At 34.9% G+C, this 17,041-nt stretch overlaps 1 protein-coding gene across 1 annotated transcript; it reads right to left on the bottom strand.

The window, feature by feature from the left end:
• Positions 1–525: 525 nt before the first annotated feature.
• Positions 526–15,865, bottom strand: scg5 (secretogranin V). Its single transcript, XM_088924653.1, has 6 exons — positions 15,552–15,865; positions 13,722–13,956; positions 9,400–9,549; positions 4,523–4,635; positions 2,453–2,506; positions 526–1,434 (listed from the first exon to the last, which is right to left on the bottom strand). Exons 2-6 carry the CDS (start codon positions 13,942–13,944, stop codon positions 1,315–1,317), a joined length of 660 nt encoding a protein of 219 aa, XP_088780779.1. The 5' UTR covers positions 13,945–13,956; positions 15,552–15,865; the 3' UTR covers positions 526–1,314.
• Positions 15,866–17,041: the final 1,176 nt, after the last annotated feature.

The following is a 17,041-nucleotide window of genomic DNA, read 5'->3' on the forward strand; positions in this document are numbered from 1 at the left end:
TGCCAAAACCATTTCCATTTCTTGGAAACCGCAAGGGCACGTTCGATGCCAATTTCTTTCATTATTCCAACTGGTCTGTTTTATTTAAACTGCTTTCCTGTCAAACCCCTCGTAATATTTAACAAGTTTCTTTGAAAAAAAATTCTAGATGTTTGAATACTGTAGACTATCTCAAGACTTCCTTTTCTAAAGCAGAGCACTGAAATAAGTATTGTGGATGCTTGCTTCTTGTATGCGGCTCAATGTAATGTAATCGACGACTTCGTGACACGAATTTCAGTTGCGGGGCAAATGTGTTTTATTCATTGAATATAATACTAAATAATATATATATATATATCATGTTGTTATTAAATTTAGCTATTAATTCATAACTCAACATCAGTTCAGGTGTTGCCTGGTAGATAATATAGGAATTAGATCTTCTTGCTTGCTGGACAGTCACAGGCTTACATTGAAATTGTATCTCATTTTAGAAGGTACTTTTTTTCCAGAATGTATACAGTTTACAAACATACAACAAAATGAATGAATATTTTTTATTGATTTCAATTCTGAAATATAATTAGCAAACATCAATTTCTGGCAATATGCAGTGAACAGATTGTTTTACATTGATGATTTTAAACACCTGCCGTATTTGCTACAGAACTAAAAACATCAACACACTCTTTTGCAACTGTTTTTTTTTCTGTGGCATAGGAAAGTTAAGAAAAGCACACATTTTTCCTGCAATATGAATACATTTTCTTTTCAAAGTGTCAGGCATTCATTTCTGCTGTTCTTGCCTCAGTCAACATTTTTAATGTCCCCATGTGCTCCACATATGTCTCTCAGTCACTGCCCTTTCTCTAAGAACTGGTTCCCTGCACAGCACTATTGCTAAGCATACTGAACCACCTGGTAATGTAGAGTGCTAAGAAGCATTGCTGTTTAAAATCATACATGTGCTGTGATCACAACGTGACACCCCTTGCCTCAAAGCAATTGTAAAGCGTTAGTTACATCTTCTAAGAATTAACATAAAATTATCATAAATATCCTCATGGCAAAAATGCACTTAAACCAAATGTTTTATTTACCATTTTAGTTATTATAGCTTACAATGATTACATAAACCTATTTGTCATCAGACCATATATTTTGAAGATCAATTTCAAACAAGAGATCAGTGAGTATCACTGGAGAAATACAAAAGCAAAATACTGGCATTTCATATTTGCAAAACACAGCAAGTGGCACACTGCTTTTATAATGATGATTTTATCATAAGAAGATAATTCTAGTATTGAAGCAATAACAGGGCAGCATGATTTATGCAGCAGAGGTTTGGTTCACTTGGTTATTACTGGTATCTTCTTCTGAGAAATGAGGGACAGATTTCTTGGCCACCACATTATCCAGTCTTTGCCCCATCAAATATGGATTGACACTCTAAAATATTAAAGAAAAAATGGTGTGTAAGGAGTAAAAGCCAAAATTAACATCAAAATATACAATGAAAAAAGCAAACTATAAGCCATGACAACGACACTGACATCAAAGATAATCGGAGTAAAGAGACATTTCTACAATACAAGATATAGGTCCAATTCTCAAATAGGTAAAAAATGAAATATGACAGAAAATGCAATAAGATGAGTTTGCAAAACCAAATCATAACTTTTAACGTACTTAAAAAGGTGTAATACTGACAACAGATTCAATCCTAATTTTCTAAAATTGAATCCATCAGTATTGGCAAGTCAGTAAAATAAAGTCAGATTATGTCAAAGACTGTGGGACAAAGAGCAAATTATCAGTGTCTGGTCTCTCAAGATTTGGGCCATACATATGGCCTCACCTGTCAGTAAGGGAGTAAGTGATGAGCTTATACTATGGATGCCTTGTCAGTTTGTGAAATCCATTTTCCTTACACTCAGAATATGTGCTCTCATCTAGTGAATCAGAGCTACCAAAGTAATTTTCAAATCACTGCTGGGACATCTGACAGATAAGGTTTATTTTATATTCAATATTCAGTATGAATCTACTTACTCATACCCGACTGCTGTAATAAGAGTACAAATAACTAGAAGAGAGAGAGGTCTAAATGTTTATATACTGTTTATAACGTATGCTGGTATGGCAGTATTCAATAATACAAGGATGCAACAATGTTCAGGCTGGACCAATAACATAGTAGGAAAGAATGTTTTTTTGTAATAGCAAGTCAGTCTGTTAGGATGAATGAGATTCATCACCGGTGTTTCAATAGAGGTTATTTAGAAAAGAAATATTTTACATTGCTCAACACAATACAAGCTGTCAGTAAAACACCTGTTCAGAAGTGTGGTTATCATTTAAAAGTGCAAAAGAAAGCATCCTGGTGATTTATTACAATGCCCTGTGTTCTCAATGAAACAGGTACACATTTATTCAGTGTTAGAGAAACCATAATGAAACAACATACCCTCTTATTTCTTTTTGGACCACTCTTCATTTTTTCATAAAGCAGTTGCTTATTCTGTTAAAGATAAAAGGAAAACAAACTTGATATTAACTACATTTTTTAAATTTCATTTTCTTTTGATGACGGTTTTAACCTGGTTCCATTATGAAGAAAACAAAAAACCCACAAAAAGCAGCTATCATTAGTTACTAAAAATGAACGTTTATACTTCTTTATTATTGAAAATAAATTGCCTAGTTTAAGGTTTATTGTCATTAGCTATCATATAAAAGCTAAATTCTTAAGAACACAGCATTTGATCTAAGCTTTATTGCAGTAAACCTTTTAAAAATTGCCAGACGAGGTCTTGGCAGGCAGGAAAGTTATGTTGAGGAAAATGAACCCATTACCACAGTTGGTATAACTGATTCCACATAGTGTTTAAAATGTGAACTTGTCTGGAAAAGACACATGCATATGCATAGCAGATTAAAATGAGTATGAGTAAGCAAATGGTGGGGTGACTAGAAAAGGAGTATAAAAAATGAAGCTAGCAGTTCCTTGTTTACTTAAGAGAAAATGAAATCCATTGTCAGCAGTCAATATGCAGCTTCAGACAGTCTATAGGTTTTTACCATAATATTCACGAACAAGTGACAATAACTAAAAATGTTATCTGTAAAAATATTACGTTGTCAATGAGAAAATATGCTGGAATAATGTATTATTTCTTCTACAGTGCATAACTGTGATAAATCACAATTTTACCCATTAATTAAAAGTTCATTAATCAAAAGTCAAACCAATTTAAAAACCATGTACAGATATTCAGTTCAGTTTTGCAAGATATTTGTACACACTTTTGCATATAATTGAGCTAATTAATTTTCTTTGCACATACTATATGTACACACAAAATCATTGTTAATTTAAAATAACATTTCCACATACCAAATTCCCTATTATTTGCAGCGCTATAGAAAAAAGACCAAAACTATATACAGTACATACTGTATAAATCCACAGTGAGAGATGAAATACCTTCTGAAGTGCATTTTCTTGGTCCACCCATTCAGAGACTCCAGAAGTGTTCACACATCTTAATAACCCAACACTAACTATATCCCTCAACAATTCATCAGACTTCAGCCGTGATCACTGAGCCAAACCTAATCCCAACTATTCTCCCAACACCAATCTAGACCTTGTAACACTGGGCTATACTATAGTTTGGAATTATTTGACTCCATATGTAAATAAGCTAAATATAAATATCCAAACATGAACTCACACTATTCCTTGCAAATTCTAACAATAAAGAAGTGGTACCTCACAGACAAAGCTAGCAAGCAAATACAAGACCACAAACACTACACCAGAGCTAATAATATCTCTAGCCATTTTTATGACTTGCAGCACATGCTGCATTAAGTTACTGACTCCCGCAAGCTATTAAAGAAAGACGGGGGCCGACTGTCAGAGGTACCAGCTGCCTGCAAGGCTGAGACAGGATCAGAACAGTCATTGAAATGGTGTTTCTGAAGACTTCTAAAATGCGATACTAGGCTTCTAACATTTAAGGTATTTAAGTTATTTCAGTCTGCTTGTAAATGGTGAGGCACAATAGTAGGAGGTACTGCATGAGATTCTATTCCTTAACTCACTGCTAAGTTAAAACCACTAGAATGATCAAATAGCAGTGGAAAGAAATGTTACAAAATCAACATTTAAGCCTTAGTTTTCATGTATATTATTACATCCAGTGCCACTTTTGCAAGCTATTGTTCTTGATTGCAATACTGAAAGCTTTATAAATATACAAATTGTCTTTCTGAAGAACCTCGGTCAAGCTCATCACTGCTGAAAGATGTCAGCGAAATGCCCAGTATCAATTTGTTGTGGTTTGTCTTGCCTCAGCTAGTGTCATTCCAAACATTCCAGAGTGACACTGTAGCGACTATTTCCATATTTCAAATTCTGTTTAACAACCACTTAGAAGTTTATCCTTTGACCTTTCAGTGAAAGAATCTCCCTTCAGTTTTTAAAATTTTGACAAGCTCCAAACAAGCCAGCACTAGGATCTCCACTCACCCACTTGCCCAAAGCTGGGTAGTCATGTTCTGGGTCAAACAGGTGCTGATGCTGCTGAAACTCCCTGCTGAACTCTGCCGTGTCAGGTGAGTTCTCAAGGCACCCATCCACAGCTGTTTTGCCAACAAAAATAAAACACAACAATCAAACATTATTAATACAATAATAATAATCTTTATTTTACTTTAGCACCTTTACTAGTAGCTTCTCGAAGACCTTTACAGGAAAAGCAAAACAAAATAACAAAATTAGCACAATAAACACAAGGGAGCAGATACAGACATCTGTTAAATAAAAGCCTTCCTGAAGAAGAAAGTTTCGAATCTGGATTTGAATTTGCTCAGGGTAGGTGACTGTCTCATATCTTTGAGGAGAATTCCAGAGCTTTGGGGAATAACAAGAGAAGGCCCTGACACCCATAGAATGTAAACAAGCTTGGGGGACACCCAAAATTAGATGAACAAAGGTAGTGAGTACAAAGCTATAAAGTCAGACAGGTACTGAGGTGCCAAGCTACATAAAGCCTTATCGTTGAGCATGAGGATTTTGAGGTTGATGTGGAACCTTATAGGTAACCAGTGCAAGGACTCCAGGAGAGGAGAAATGTGATCATTTTTATGGAATTTGGTCAGGATCCTGGGTGCCAAATTGTGGGTATAGTGAAGTTGAGGATTTAGCTACTCCAGCAAGTCGGGTTTTGCAGTAATCAAATCTAAAAACGACGAATGTGTTGACCAGGTTTTCTGCTACAGTCAGAGACAACATAGCACATAGTCTAGTGATATTTCTGAGGTGGAAGAATGATGTTTTAACAACATTCAGACAGTGCTCCCCAAATTCTGTCCTGCCCTCTTCCTCATAACAGATTTAATGAAACAAATTATCCTCTGAAGCATACTGTATGAAAGGTCAAGCATATTGTTAAATATAAACTGAAGATTAAATTTGTTTAGAAGACAAATTCAGGCTCCAAGCCTGTGATCTGCATGATCTTAGTTCTATGATACATTACACAAATGTCAGCCATATAATGGACAATCATAACAGACTGTTGTTTGAACCAGCTCATTTTAGTTTATATGTCAGAGTAGATGTATTTTTAATATATATGTTTAATTTAAGGCCAATAGACTTATCATACACTTGGATTGTATATTTCTTTTATTAATTGTTTTTATTATCATCAACATCATTATTATTAGTATAATTGCTTAGACTTACACAGTGCTTTTCTGGACACTCCACTCATTTAAAAAGAAATTAATTGTTTTTATTAATTTCATTACATTTTTCATTAATTTTGCTAGAACAAATAGAAGTATTTATAAATACTTAAAAAGTATTCTTTTCAATAAATCTTGAAAGAACCAAACCTTATTTTTTATGTTATTACTACTATGCACTGAAAAAATACTTTTCTTTTTGCATTCCCAAATTTGGAATTCAACAAATGTTCTTCATTTTTGCTTTACCACTGATACAGCTTATAATATATAAGCATGTTTGTGAGTGTGCCTTTTCAACATGCATTTTTCAAGCCTTCTGTCTTTTCTCAAGATGGAAATTCAACAGAGCCAACAGAAGAGTCGACATCAATTGGAAGAGGAGAGTATCTCTTGCTGATATCACTGTACACTCCCACGTTCTTGACAAGACCTATGATATGCTGTTTTGTCACAAACTAAAGATACTAGCTGAGATAAACGGAAGCCAAACACACTCCCCTAAAGATTGGCACCTTCTCCATTGGAATTCTCTTACTAGAATTCGCTAACTAGACGGACCCAAACTGGTAATGTCCATCTGCACTTCAATAAGTATACTTACTGCTTTAGCCACTTCCCTCTTCAGGAAAGCCTCAATACTGCCAATGAATTTTGAAACTGAACTGTATCACGTGAGATTAAGTTATATAAAAATATATTATCTGCTGAATACCCAAAATATATCTTACATATTCTCAAAATATTACAGCTTCTAGATCTTGAAAGGTAAAGGAAATATATAAGGGAACAGCTCCAACTCTCTTGTAGAGGCCCTGTGCTTAACAGTCATTAAAGACTTCACTGAAATCTCAGCATTTTTATTTCACTTTGTATGTTTTAAGCCAATGACTTCAAGATCTCCCCTGAGGCTTGGCCGGGATTGTATCTCTGAGATACCAACAGATGTTGCCAAAAGGCAGACTTGGATTTGTCCCAGCCACCTTTCTTGCCCAAAAACTGACTGTTATTGATTTACATGAAAAAGTAATGCAATACCAAACCAGTTAAAATTCTTGCCCATTTCTTTATCTAGACAAAGGGAGGATAACCGACTACTTAATTTTGAATAACTTGAATTAGAAAGTGCTTTCCCAACTTAACACGTTTACCGTTGGCATCACGGCACTGGAGTTTTTTAAAAAGTAGTTCCATGAAACAAGCTGAAGCCTTCCAATATTGTATCTGCTGTCTTAAAAACATGTCAATGTAAATTTGCTACTGTTCTTATTATAGAGCCAAATATTTCTGGTTATTTAAATATGGTATTTAATACACTAGAATTAGAATCTAGACATTTTTTGGATAGACATACACACATAGGGTTCAAAATTTCCTCTGCTATTCAAAAGTCTCTACCAATATTAAAGTATTATATTTTGGTCACTGAATGTACAGCACATTCACTATAAATATACTGTACACATCCATCCATTGTCATAAAACCACTTATTCTTGGTAAAGACTGCAGCACTCTGGAGCTTCTCCAGGAAGAATAGTGTGAAAGATGTGTTTATCAGCTAGATGGGACACGAGTCTATCAGAGGGTACAAACACAGGGACAATTTAGAGACATCAATAGGGATTTATAGACAATTACAATTTATAGACAACAGGCAATTTAGAGGCATCAATTAACATACTCAGCATGTTTTTGGGATGTGGGAGAAAACAACATGGACACCAGGAGAACATGCAAAATCTACATACTGTACACAGACCATATACAAACCAGGCCAGAATCCAACCCAGCACTCAAGAGCTGTGAGGCAAAAGCACTAACCTCCATCCCACAGTGCCACCCTAGAGACACATATATAAGCTAAACAAGCCTATAATGGAATTAAGCATATTTATATTGCACTAAGTATTTGCAAGTGATATTCAAAGAACTAGAGTAAATGTTGAATAATAAAGTTTGAAAACAATATTTCTTTATATTAGCATAAGTGAAGCTAAAAAAATACGGTCTGAAAACACATTATGGTAAGCACCCTTCAGACCCCATTTGTAAATGTCAATAATGTTTGCAAATCAAAGGAGTGAAATTCGGCAGCGTTAAAAAAATGCAAACAATAAATGCCGCAGCAGGCGCAACTAACAAAGAGCTCTTTGTGTGAAGGCACAGGGAAGATAAACAAAAGGCAAAATCCTCGAGTGCATTTTTCAATACAAATTTTCTTATCAGCCTCAAATCTAAGAACTGTTTAATGACTTGGTGATTCATTGGCTGGTACAGAGGGAGTTGAACTTTAGCTGTCAAGCTGCACATTACTCTGTTTGATAGATACTATAGCATTTTCATTTGTGTTTCTTGAAATCATTTTGAAGATAAAAATAAGTGCTGTAATGAAATCTGAACCTCAACCAAACACTGTGCTCACCAATTTGTAGGACTGAGATTTCACTGCAATGGTCATTTAAGGGATTAAAATAAATATGTCTCAGTAAAGAATGCAAATTTTAACATGATGAATAAATATTGTCACTTGTATTCAGGGTCTGTGGGCAGTCTCATGGCTTTTTCTATGCAGGATTTAAAAATGACTTCTCAAAATACTTAGGATAATTAACAGCTTGCAGTTACTTTCTGGTCATACAGAATGGCACCTCTTAGCCTTACTGACATATCCAGGTCACTTTCACATAGCTTTTGATTTTCACTTATAGTGATGCTGCACTTTTCAAGACTTTCTTGAAAGAGAGTGAGGATGACTTTCTGTGGAGATTGAGGATGTGCTCATTAGGTGTCAGCATAAAGCCTGTGTCACCAGCACACATTGTATGGAGCAAAGAGCTGCACATAATTTTAGTTTCAGAATAAGGTCTGTCTCAATTAAAGAGGTAATGATTTTTTGTGTCAGTTGACAGTAAGAACAAGAGCACCATGGTGTCAATGCGTATCCTTAAAACAAATCTGCCCAAATTCTTGGCCAGTCACTGAATGGTTTATCTGCCACACAGACGAGCATTTATTAAACTGACTCCAAAGACGGTCTCTATGGTCCCCAGTGACAAAAGCAACCACTGCTTGGCTTTGATGCTTGTGTTGTGAATGAATGAAGTTTTTGAGATGTGAATGTACTACCCAGGGAGAAAGTCACGGTTCTGGTGGCCAGAGTTTTATTGGATATTTTATGACACCGTAAATGGCCAGTGAAGAGACACTGCTGCTACAGACACTTCAGTTTGTATTAGATGTAAAGAAAAAAAAGCTGTTAGTCAGAACTAAATGTCTGTCTTGTTCATTGTCAGCAAATAGGAATCCAACTGATCTCTTTCTTCAGGAAGCACCGGACTGCAACTGTTAACATAAATAACCTCTTTGGTTATTTTCCTTTGAAGGTTTGTACTCAATACATGATTTCTGTACTATAGTCTAAGTAGTTAAGAGGAACATTGATAACTTATTTTTACACATAATAAAACAATCACCCTATTACAATATTTACACACTGTAAAGAGAAGCACAAAAATGTTTCTGATGAGAAATCAGAATGAATGGTTTATTGTAGTTTTTTAATTCATTAATACTATTAATGTGTACTTCAAGGCTGAAGATGTGGTTAAATGTGTACTCCCAGGGTTCTGCACTGATGTCATGCAGAATTCTACCTGTCTTTCCCAATGGGCAGGGATTGGGAGGGTCTGGATAGCCTTGGTCTTCACTGAAATCCTTTGGGATATTGTCTCCTGTCAGTTCAGCCACAATGTTTGGAATATTGCCATAGGGACCCAAATGCTGCAGCCCCTCATGAGCACCGCCTAGGGGGGAAAGAGAAACATTTAGAGAATTACAGTATGTTGAAGGATTATTGGACTCAACAGGCTAATATTTATTTTGAACAATCTTGCTTGTGACCTGCTTAGCCAAAAAGAAGCTCTTTGGAGATTAATTCTCAAGACTGCATTTCTTGGAATTTACAATTTCCTAGGGCAATGTTTATAAAATGATAGTGAAAATGTTCGCTTTTTAAAGCTCTTTTTTAGGGCTTATCAGTAAAGTAAATAAAAAATTGAAACAGACATGTGATCTTGAACAGTCCTGGGACAGCAGGTTCTTTATACATGACAGCCCCACAGCCCCACGCTTGCACACTGTGCGCGCAAGATCAATACCATTGTTCTGTTGGACCGCAGCCCATTCCAAGCTTGGAATATTAATGTGGAAATTTGGGGAGGTTGGTTTACATGGATGCATTTTCAGAAACTGACCAAGGATAGCCCATATGTGTTTGATAGGCTTTGTTTCATGTGCATCGCAATGGCTAGATTGTGAGGTCCCATTTGTTTGCTATACTCTTTGACCAAATTCTTTTAGTCAAGACTTAACAAATAGATTCATACAATCTGCAGCACTGAAAGGTTTTGACAACTGAGTGACTAAGCATACAAGCTCCCAATACCCACTGTCTCCAAGATTTCATATTATATGACTCAACTATAAAGTTAAAAATTCACAATAATGTCTATAACAAATAGGCACACATAAAACAAAAATTTGATTATTTTTAATTTACAGTATTTTAAAATTACTTAAGTAATTACCACATATTTTGTTTTCCAGATTAGGAGTCTTTATTAAAATATAAAATGTTTCAATAAAATGACAAATAAAATCCCAAATGTCATTTATATATTGCTTCAGAAACACCTCTTGGTTTAACACATAAAACATGCAGAACTGAATAGGTAAACAAATGTATGAAGCTCAGAACTGTGAAATGTTATTATTTGTAAGCATTACAATAAAAGCAGCAGTGCAGAATTACAGATTAGATATACAGAAACTTAGGTAATACACCAGTAAGTGGTTAGAGAGGTTTTCAACATCTTAATGTTGTGGTGTGTCTGATGATGTCTATGCCTCAGTAAGAACTAACTACTATTCTTTTGTTTGTATATATTGTACATATGGTCACAAGCCATCTTATTTTATTCTTTGCTGGACTTGTGCCAAAGCTCATTCTTTAAATCTCATAAAACTCACACTGCATTCATTGCTCTATTTATAGACCATTAAGTCTTGGTATCCTTGGTAACAGGTTTGATTAAATACTGTATTTTTAGCAGGATCAAATGATTGTTCTCACTGTGTAAATACTCTGCTCCACTGTTCACAGACTACTCTTAATGAAGCGTAAAATATCGGCATGCAGGCGATTCCTTTTTCATTTTGGCTGTAACAACTTCAAACTGCCTGTCATAGGAACTGGAAAGTTTTGCACCATTAGTAGTTTTAACTAGGAGAAAACATAACCTGTCATTGTCAGTACTGTGGTTGAAAAACCAAACAGAACATACCTGTATTTAATTTGAAAGCTGTGGAAAACCTGCTTCTATTTCTCCAACAATGCCCCCTTGTGGAATTAAAATGCACTTCTGAGTTTAAGTCAAATCTTTTCTTGCGAAACAAATACACAAGAGTATTATCAGTATTATTCTTCCGAGTCTGGTGAATTTGTGCCTGCATTTTTTAAAATAGAAAAACTTCAAGAAGTGAGAAGACAACACCTTTCTCTTCATTGAAGCTTTATTAAAACAGAAATTTAAAAATGGCCCACCTGTGGCATCTAAATTTACATTTTAAATTGGTGCTGATAAAATAAAAATGGAGTTGTGATCTTTGAAAGAGTGATTTTAAACTACTCATAAAAGGTGGCAACTGTGTTTGTGGATACTTTTAGAATTATGAGAAGCAAACTAATCAAAGCAAAACATACAAAAACGAAATTGCCTTGCAAATGCTTGTTTTCCTCTTCATTGTTATCCATGATGAAAGTTGTTTTCTTTTACGTCTTACAGCAGCTATTCAAAGTCTTTCAAATCCACAACAGCGATTTCATTAGCACTGTCTTGCTCTGAACTGTCTTCCAGCAGTCCTGGGAGGTCTCAGATAGTGTCACATTATTACCCTATAGATCTGTGTAACACAATGGTGACAACACTCCAGCAATGACTGTCTCTGCAAAGCTAGACAGCTACCTCAGAGTCCTCAGTGAATTACACCATTTTGCCAAGCAAGAACCATGTTGTCTCCTCAAGAATCTTATAGAAACTTATTAACTTACCATCTATTCACTCTCTGTCTCAAAACATTTGATTTCCATTTTTATGTACAGTTTGTAAGTTTCTACAAGCTCCGGTTAGTAGCAAAAGTTTTAATTTAACTTATGTATGAGAAGTCCATGTAGATTCTCTTTTCATCCTTAACTAAACTTATTGTTAATTTCTTAAAAACTAAAAACTGTTGGAGTACTCAATGAACACATATATGACCAGAGTCATAATGTGCCTAGTAACTGCAATTGGCAGACTAATTGTTTCAGACGATCTGGAAACCCCACATATAGAAAACTGTCTTTGAATATTGTACTATTATGAAGATAAATCACGGTGGCACAAATAATATGATCACACTGGGAGCACTACTGTATATTAACTGTACAATAATATAAAAGATCAAATCATGAGCACAATTTGCATTAAAGAGGCCAACAGTTTCTGCAGAAGAACTGTTTTGGCCGAAATATTTAGAGGAAACACCTATTCTGGTATTAAATATTGAGGCTTATATAAAAAGGAACAAAATACCAAACAGTATATAAAAAATATGATGTATATGTTTAATAATGTTATTTGAGATTGACATTTAAACCAGTAAATGTATTTCTTATAAGTAAACGTTGAGACTGGTGTAAAGGCTGAGATCCAACACAACTAAAAATGTTAATTCATAGCATCACTCTCGCTCCTCCAAAGTATTTACTTTCAAAATCTTACAAAAGATTTACAGAAACAAACAACTGAATAAAGACATTTCACTCATCAAAGGTCAGTGTTGAAAAGGGGTTTTATTGTTGTGGAACAAACGTGCTTTACTGTTATAACAGACATCTGACGGAGTTACACGCAATCTGAGATTGGTTTACCAAGCCTGTGGCTTGAGTAATTATATATTTTCGGTCAGGATAACTTTCTAGTTAATCATAAAAAATGTTTTTATTCATATTTCATTTTATAGCTTATAGCCCTGTAATTTTTGTACACATAGTAGATGTAAAATAGTTGTTATTCTTTCTTGGTTTTCTTTGTGTTGTGCTGTGGTATGGGGCCCACTCTCAAACATTTTATTATGTTGTACTGAAATTTTCATACCTATTTCAATAGTTTCAGTTTTAATGTCTTTGGCGAGTAAGCCTTTGGCAGGGGACTTACATTCAAACTCTAAACTTTCTGTTTAATGAATGATCGTTAAATGAATGAATGATTTCAAATAATACTTTCAAATAAAAAATCAAAGTATTATGAAAAGGGGCTTCTCCGGTAGTGTATGTCATGCAGTCTCCAGAAGAAATGCATTGGGAATCATGTTTTGTTTAAATACGTGTCTAACAAAGGACAAATGTCAACAGTTTCACATTGCTTTCATCAACCTAAGCAATTCAAAATTTACCAAAGTATCTTTAAACAAACTTCTTAAATATATCTTATGGACTAGTAGATCTAGAGTCAACACAAATTTCATTTTACTTGTTAAAAGCTTTGAAAGAATAGCTTTGCACTGTGCCAACGATAATAGCACAAAACAGTCCACCTTGATGTAAAAATATCTACATATATTTAATATTACATGTTGAAGAAAGCAGCAATGTATTATTCACCTAGCTTGTTTGTTATTTACTACACAATACAGATAAGCCATATAGTGGAAAGTAAAGCTTTGAAACAAAAATATTTTTGTCTAAACTGGGATATTTATTTATATTTTTTATATTTATATAACATTCACCAAGTGTATGGTAACACCTTAACCCCCACAACATTCTGAAACATTTAAAAGCTGGGTAGTTATTCATTTCAGCTGAAAATAAAATCTTTCATCAACGCATCAAGTAAAATGCGTGTTTTCTTTTTTATTTTTTAAAGGGCAGTACCTTCAATGCTCTGTGGTCCCACGATGTTGGTGGCCTGGTGTGCAGGATACTCTACTCTGGGTCTAGCAATGCCCAGCTGTTCCATTACTCCATGGAGGAGACGCTGAATGTCTGCCTCTGACACTTGGTCCACTGTGCGGAGACTGTGACTGGAGACCAGAGCTACCCAGCACAACACCACACATAGCATGACCCCGTGTAGAAGGCTGGCCAAGGACCTCATGGCCAAGATAACCTGTAGGTGGCAGTGAATTCATTCAATGTGTGTTAAATTCATGCAAGGAGAAAAAAAACCTGACTTGGCTGCTCAGCTCATTAGTCACCCAAGAAGCCAAAGTGAAGTGGATTGTCATGGGCAGGCAAATGTCATTATCCATTATACTCTCTTTTTTTGTTGAAAAATATGACATGAAAAGATAAAAGCCCTTTATTCTTGCAGGTCTTCTATAATCAGTTAGTAAGCTGAATTCAAATTCTTTCTGATGAAGACTGTAAACGTGTATTTCATCCCTTATCCATGGCCATTTACGTAATAGGTCAAATACGTTTATTTAACCATTTTTATTTATTTGGTAAATATATGATTCTTGCTCTTTGTTTTGACTGACTTATTCTGTGGCATAATCACTACATTGCAATTAATTTTAGAGGACGTCTTTAAAGTGCACTGAGAATGTGCAGTGATCGTTAATTAAGTGATGCACATACAGTAGTTAAATATTATATTGTTAAGGAACTGACTTATAGGCATATTAAATTATTATATTGTTAGTTCTCTTAGTAACTATTGTTAGTATTTTGTTAAAGATTATATTGCTGACCAGTTGACAAGCATCCTTGTGTTGCTTCTTTCAAGAGGGGTCTGAAAATTATCCAAGGAACTATCAAAAAGCTGAGAACCTAAACTGTAAGGAAAATCCAGCTGATATATGTTCCATTAATTTTGTCTCCATTTACTATCAACTGCACTAAGGTTTCTTCTAAACCCGTATTTAAATATGTAATTGCATCATCGATCAATACAATTGATCAGCAATGTTCTTTACTTGTTATTAGAAGACACTCTGACGTCATTTAATAAGATGTGGGATTGAAAGAAAAGGATTGTTTTGGTAAACAGTCTTATTCACGTCGGAGTAAAACGCCATTTTCTTCCATGATTTCTCTCCAATAGCTGGCAAATTAAATTTACAGCTGTTTTTCTCCAATGATAAACACTGTACAGTCAGATAAAATCAAATAATTTACAAATTCTGTTTTCCCGTAAATACAGGGCACTTATGATATCTCCCCAATTATACTAATTTTACAATGATTGTAAAAATGTATATTTCTAATTACAAAACCGTTACAGGTGAAGCTAAAAAAGAAACTACATAACGTTAAGATCACCAAGAAAAATGTAAAGGTATTTATGCTAATGTATTTTTTAATCGAATCTTAAATCCAGTATCCATTACCCCATTACAAATATTTCATATATATATTTTGATTCTGTCCAGATATTTAGAGCTACCACACTCTTTAGGCCACGTTACAAAAATGTTTCATTTACGAAATGGAATCGGTTATCTGAATGCATGAAGACAAAACACAAGACAGCTATCCGTACGGCTTCTTTTAGCGTTGGCTACATTTTTAATCCACTTTCCGCTAATGGTTTGGCTTTAACGTCATGTACAGAAGGCCGTTGGATTCGCTTAACATAGACACTGGATAACAAAACTACAAAAAATTGAAATTCATTATTGTAAAGAATATTGCAGCTGATGCTAATATTAAGAAAACGAATCGACGTCGTTTTAAACCCATCAGATTAAATGTACTTACCAGAAAACCACGAGAATATCTTGCAAAAATAGACGAAGATGCGCTACGTTGCGCAGTGATAGTGCCTGAGGTTTACTGTGAATAATTTATGCCGTTACTAAGGTAGCCGGGCTTGAAGACAGATCAAGCGTTCATTGGTCCTTAGACAAAAAAAGATGAGCATCTGCTCAGGTGTTTTTTGTGGTTTAGTGTTGGCCGCAATGCTCAGCAAACAAAGCTTTAATATTACAGGCCAGGGTAATATGAAAGAGTTTGAAAAACACAACAGCAAATGTGTTTCGCGATAGACAAAGAACAGATTTCAATATTGACACGAGAAGTGCTTGTCGTCACTGCTTTTGAGGATGTGTGCTTTTAACAGTGCGATAAACATTGGATTAGCCGATCAACACAGCTTGCTCAGTAGAAACGAATTTGAGACACATCCGTCATTTGTATGATAAACATTGCAAGATTCATTTACGGGTTAAGTAAGGCAATGAAAAGAATATAATTTAAATGCGCATACCACACCCGACCTCTTCAATATTCGGGTGCAACATACTGATCATAAGCAGCTAAAACAACAGATTGTCCTGTTTTTTATGTTAACCGTTTTCATAGTCTTCTGCGCAAGGTCCACAGTTTTTCAGATCAGACTGGTTTGTGATTTGTGCTTTTTTTCACTGATGTATACAACGTATATGAAAAAAATATGCTAATGGTAAAGGAAACCTAGCACTAACACTCCTTTGTGACACCAGTTGTCTCTACTTCGCGTATCAAAAGACAGCGTTCAAAATCGGTTATATGTCAATGTTGACAGATGTAGAAATCAAAGTAATTTCAACCCGCAGGATAAACGTCAAAGACTGTTGTTTCTAAGGAACAGTTAGTTACAGCGCCACCTTAGCTAAACCAATATTAATATTAGCTTCTGTGCTGACTGTTAACAAGAAACTTGCTTTTACGTCCCTTGCCTGCAATACCAAACCTTTTTAAAAATGTCCATGACTGAAATCAAGTGTAACCTTTTAAACCATCATTCATGGAAGTGGAAGGCCAAATGTAGACCCTACTACACCGTATTTAACGTTTTTAAAACTGTAATTTTCCATTTCTTTAAAGAACCTACAAAAAGAAAAAAACACTGTAATCACCTCTTTTAAAACACATGTACAAGACTGTAGAGTTTAACAGGATTCTGCTACCACTTTTTATCCTTCTACTAAACATGAATAATTCTGTACCAGTTCAAAATTTTTTTAAAAAAAGCCATTTACGTTTCTGTATAACAAGCCTTTAAATAATTCTTATTACAAAATATTTCAGATATTCCTAATCATTGGATGTGTTGGTATCATATAATCCCAGTTTCTTTGTTCTTACTTGCCTGAATTTCAGCAGCTTTCTCTTAACTACCCCTCCCTGCATCATCCAAAACTGCATCACACTTAGCAATCTAAATTTCTTCCACCTTGAAACCCTTCCTATGTGCACTCAATGATTTG

This window comes from Atractosteus spatula, chromosome 9 (assembly GCF_055471065.1).
Source record: "Atractosteus spatula isolate fAtrSpa1 chromosome 9, fAtrSpa1.hap1, whole genome shotgun sequence".
Classification (NCBI taxonomy): Eukaryota; Metazoa; Chordata; class Actinopteri; order Semionotiformes; family Lepisosteidae; genus Atractosteus; species Atractosteus spatula.

Excerpts from the sequence above, each read along its gene's own strand:
- scg5 (XM_088924653.1), bottom strand. The coding sequence starts at position 13,944 with ATGAGGTCCTTGGCCAGCCTTCTACACGGGGTCATGCTATGTGTGGTG. Across the intron at positions 4,636-9,399 it reads CTGCCCATTGGGAAAGACAG|CTGTGGATGGGTGCCTTGAG; the intron begins GTAGAATTCTGC and ends TTGGCAAAACAG. Across the intron at positions 2,507-4,522 it reads ACCCAGCTTTGGGCAAGTGG|AATAAGCAACTGCTTTATGA; the intron begins GTGAGTGGAGAT and ends TATCTTTAACAG.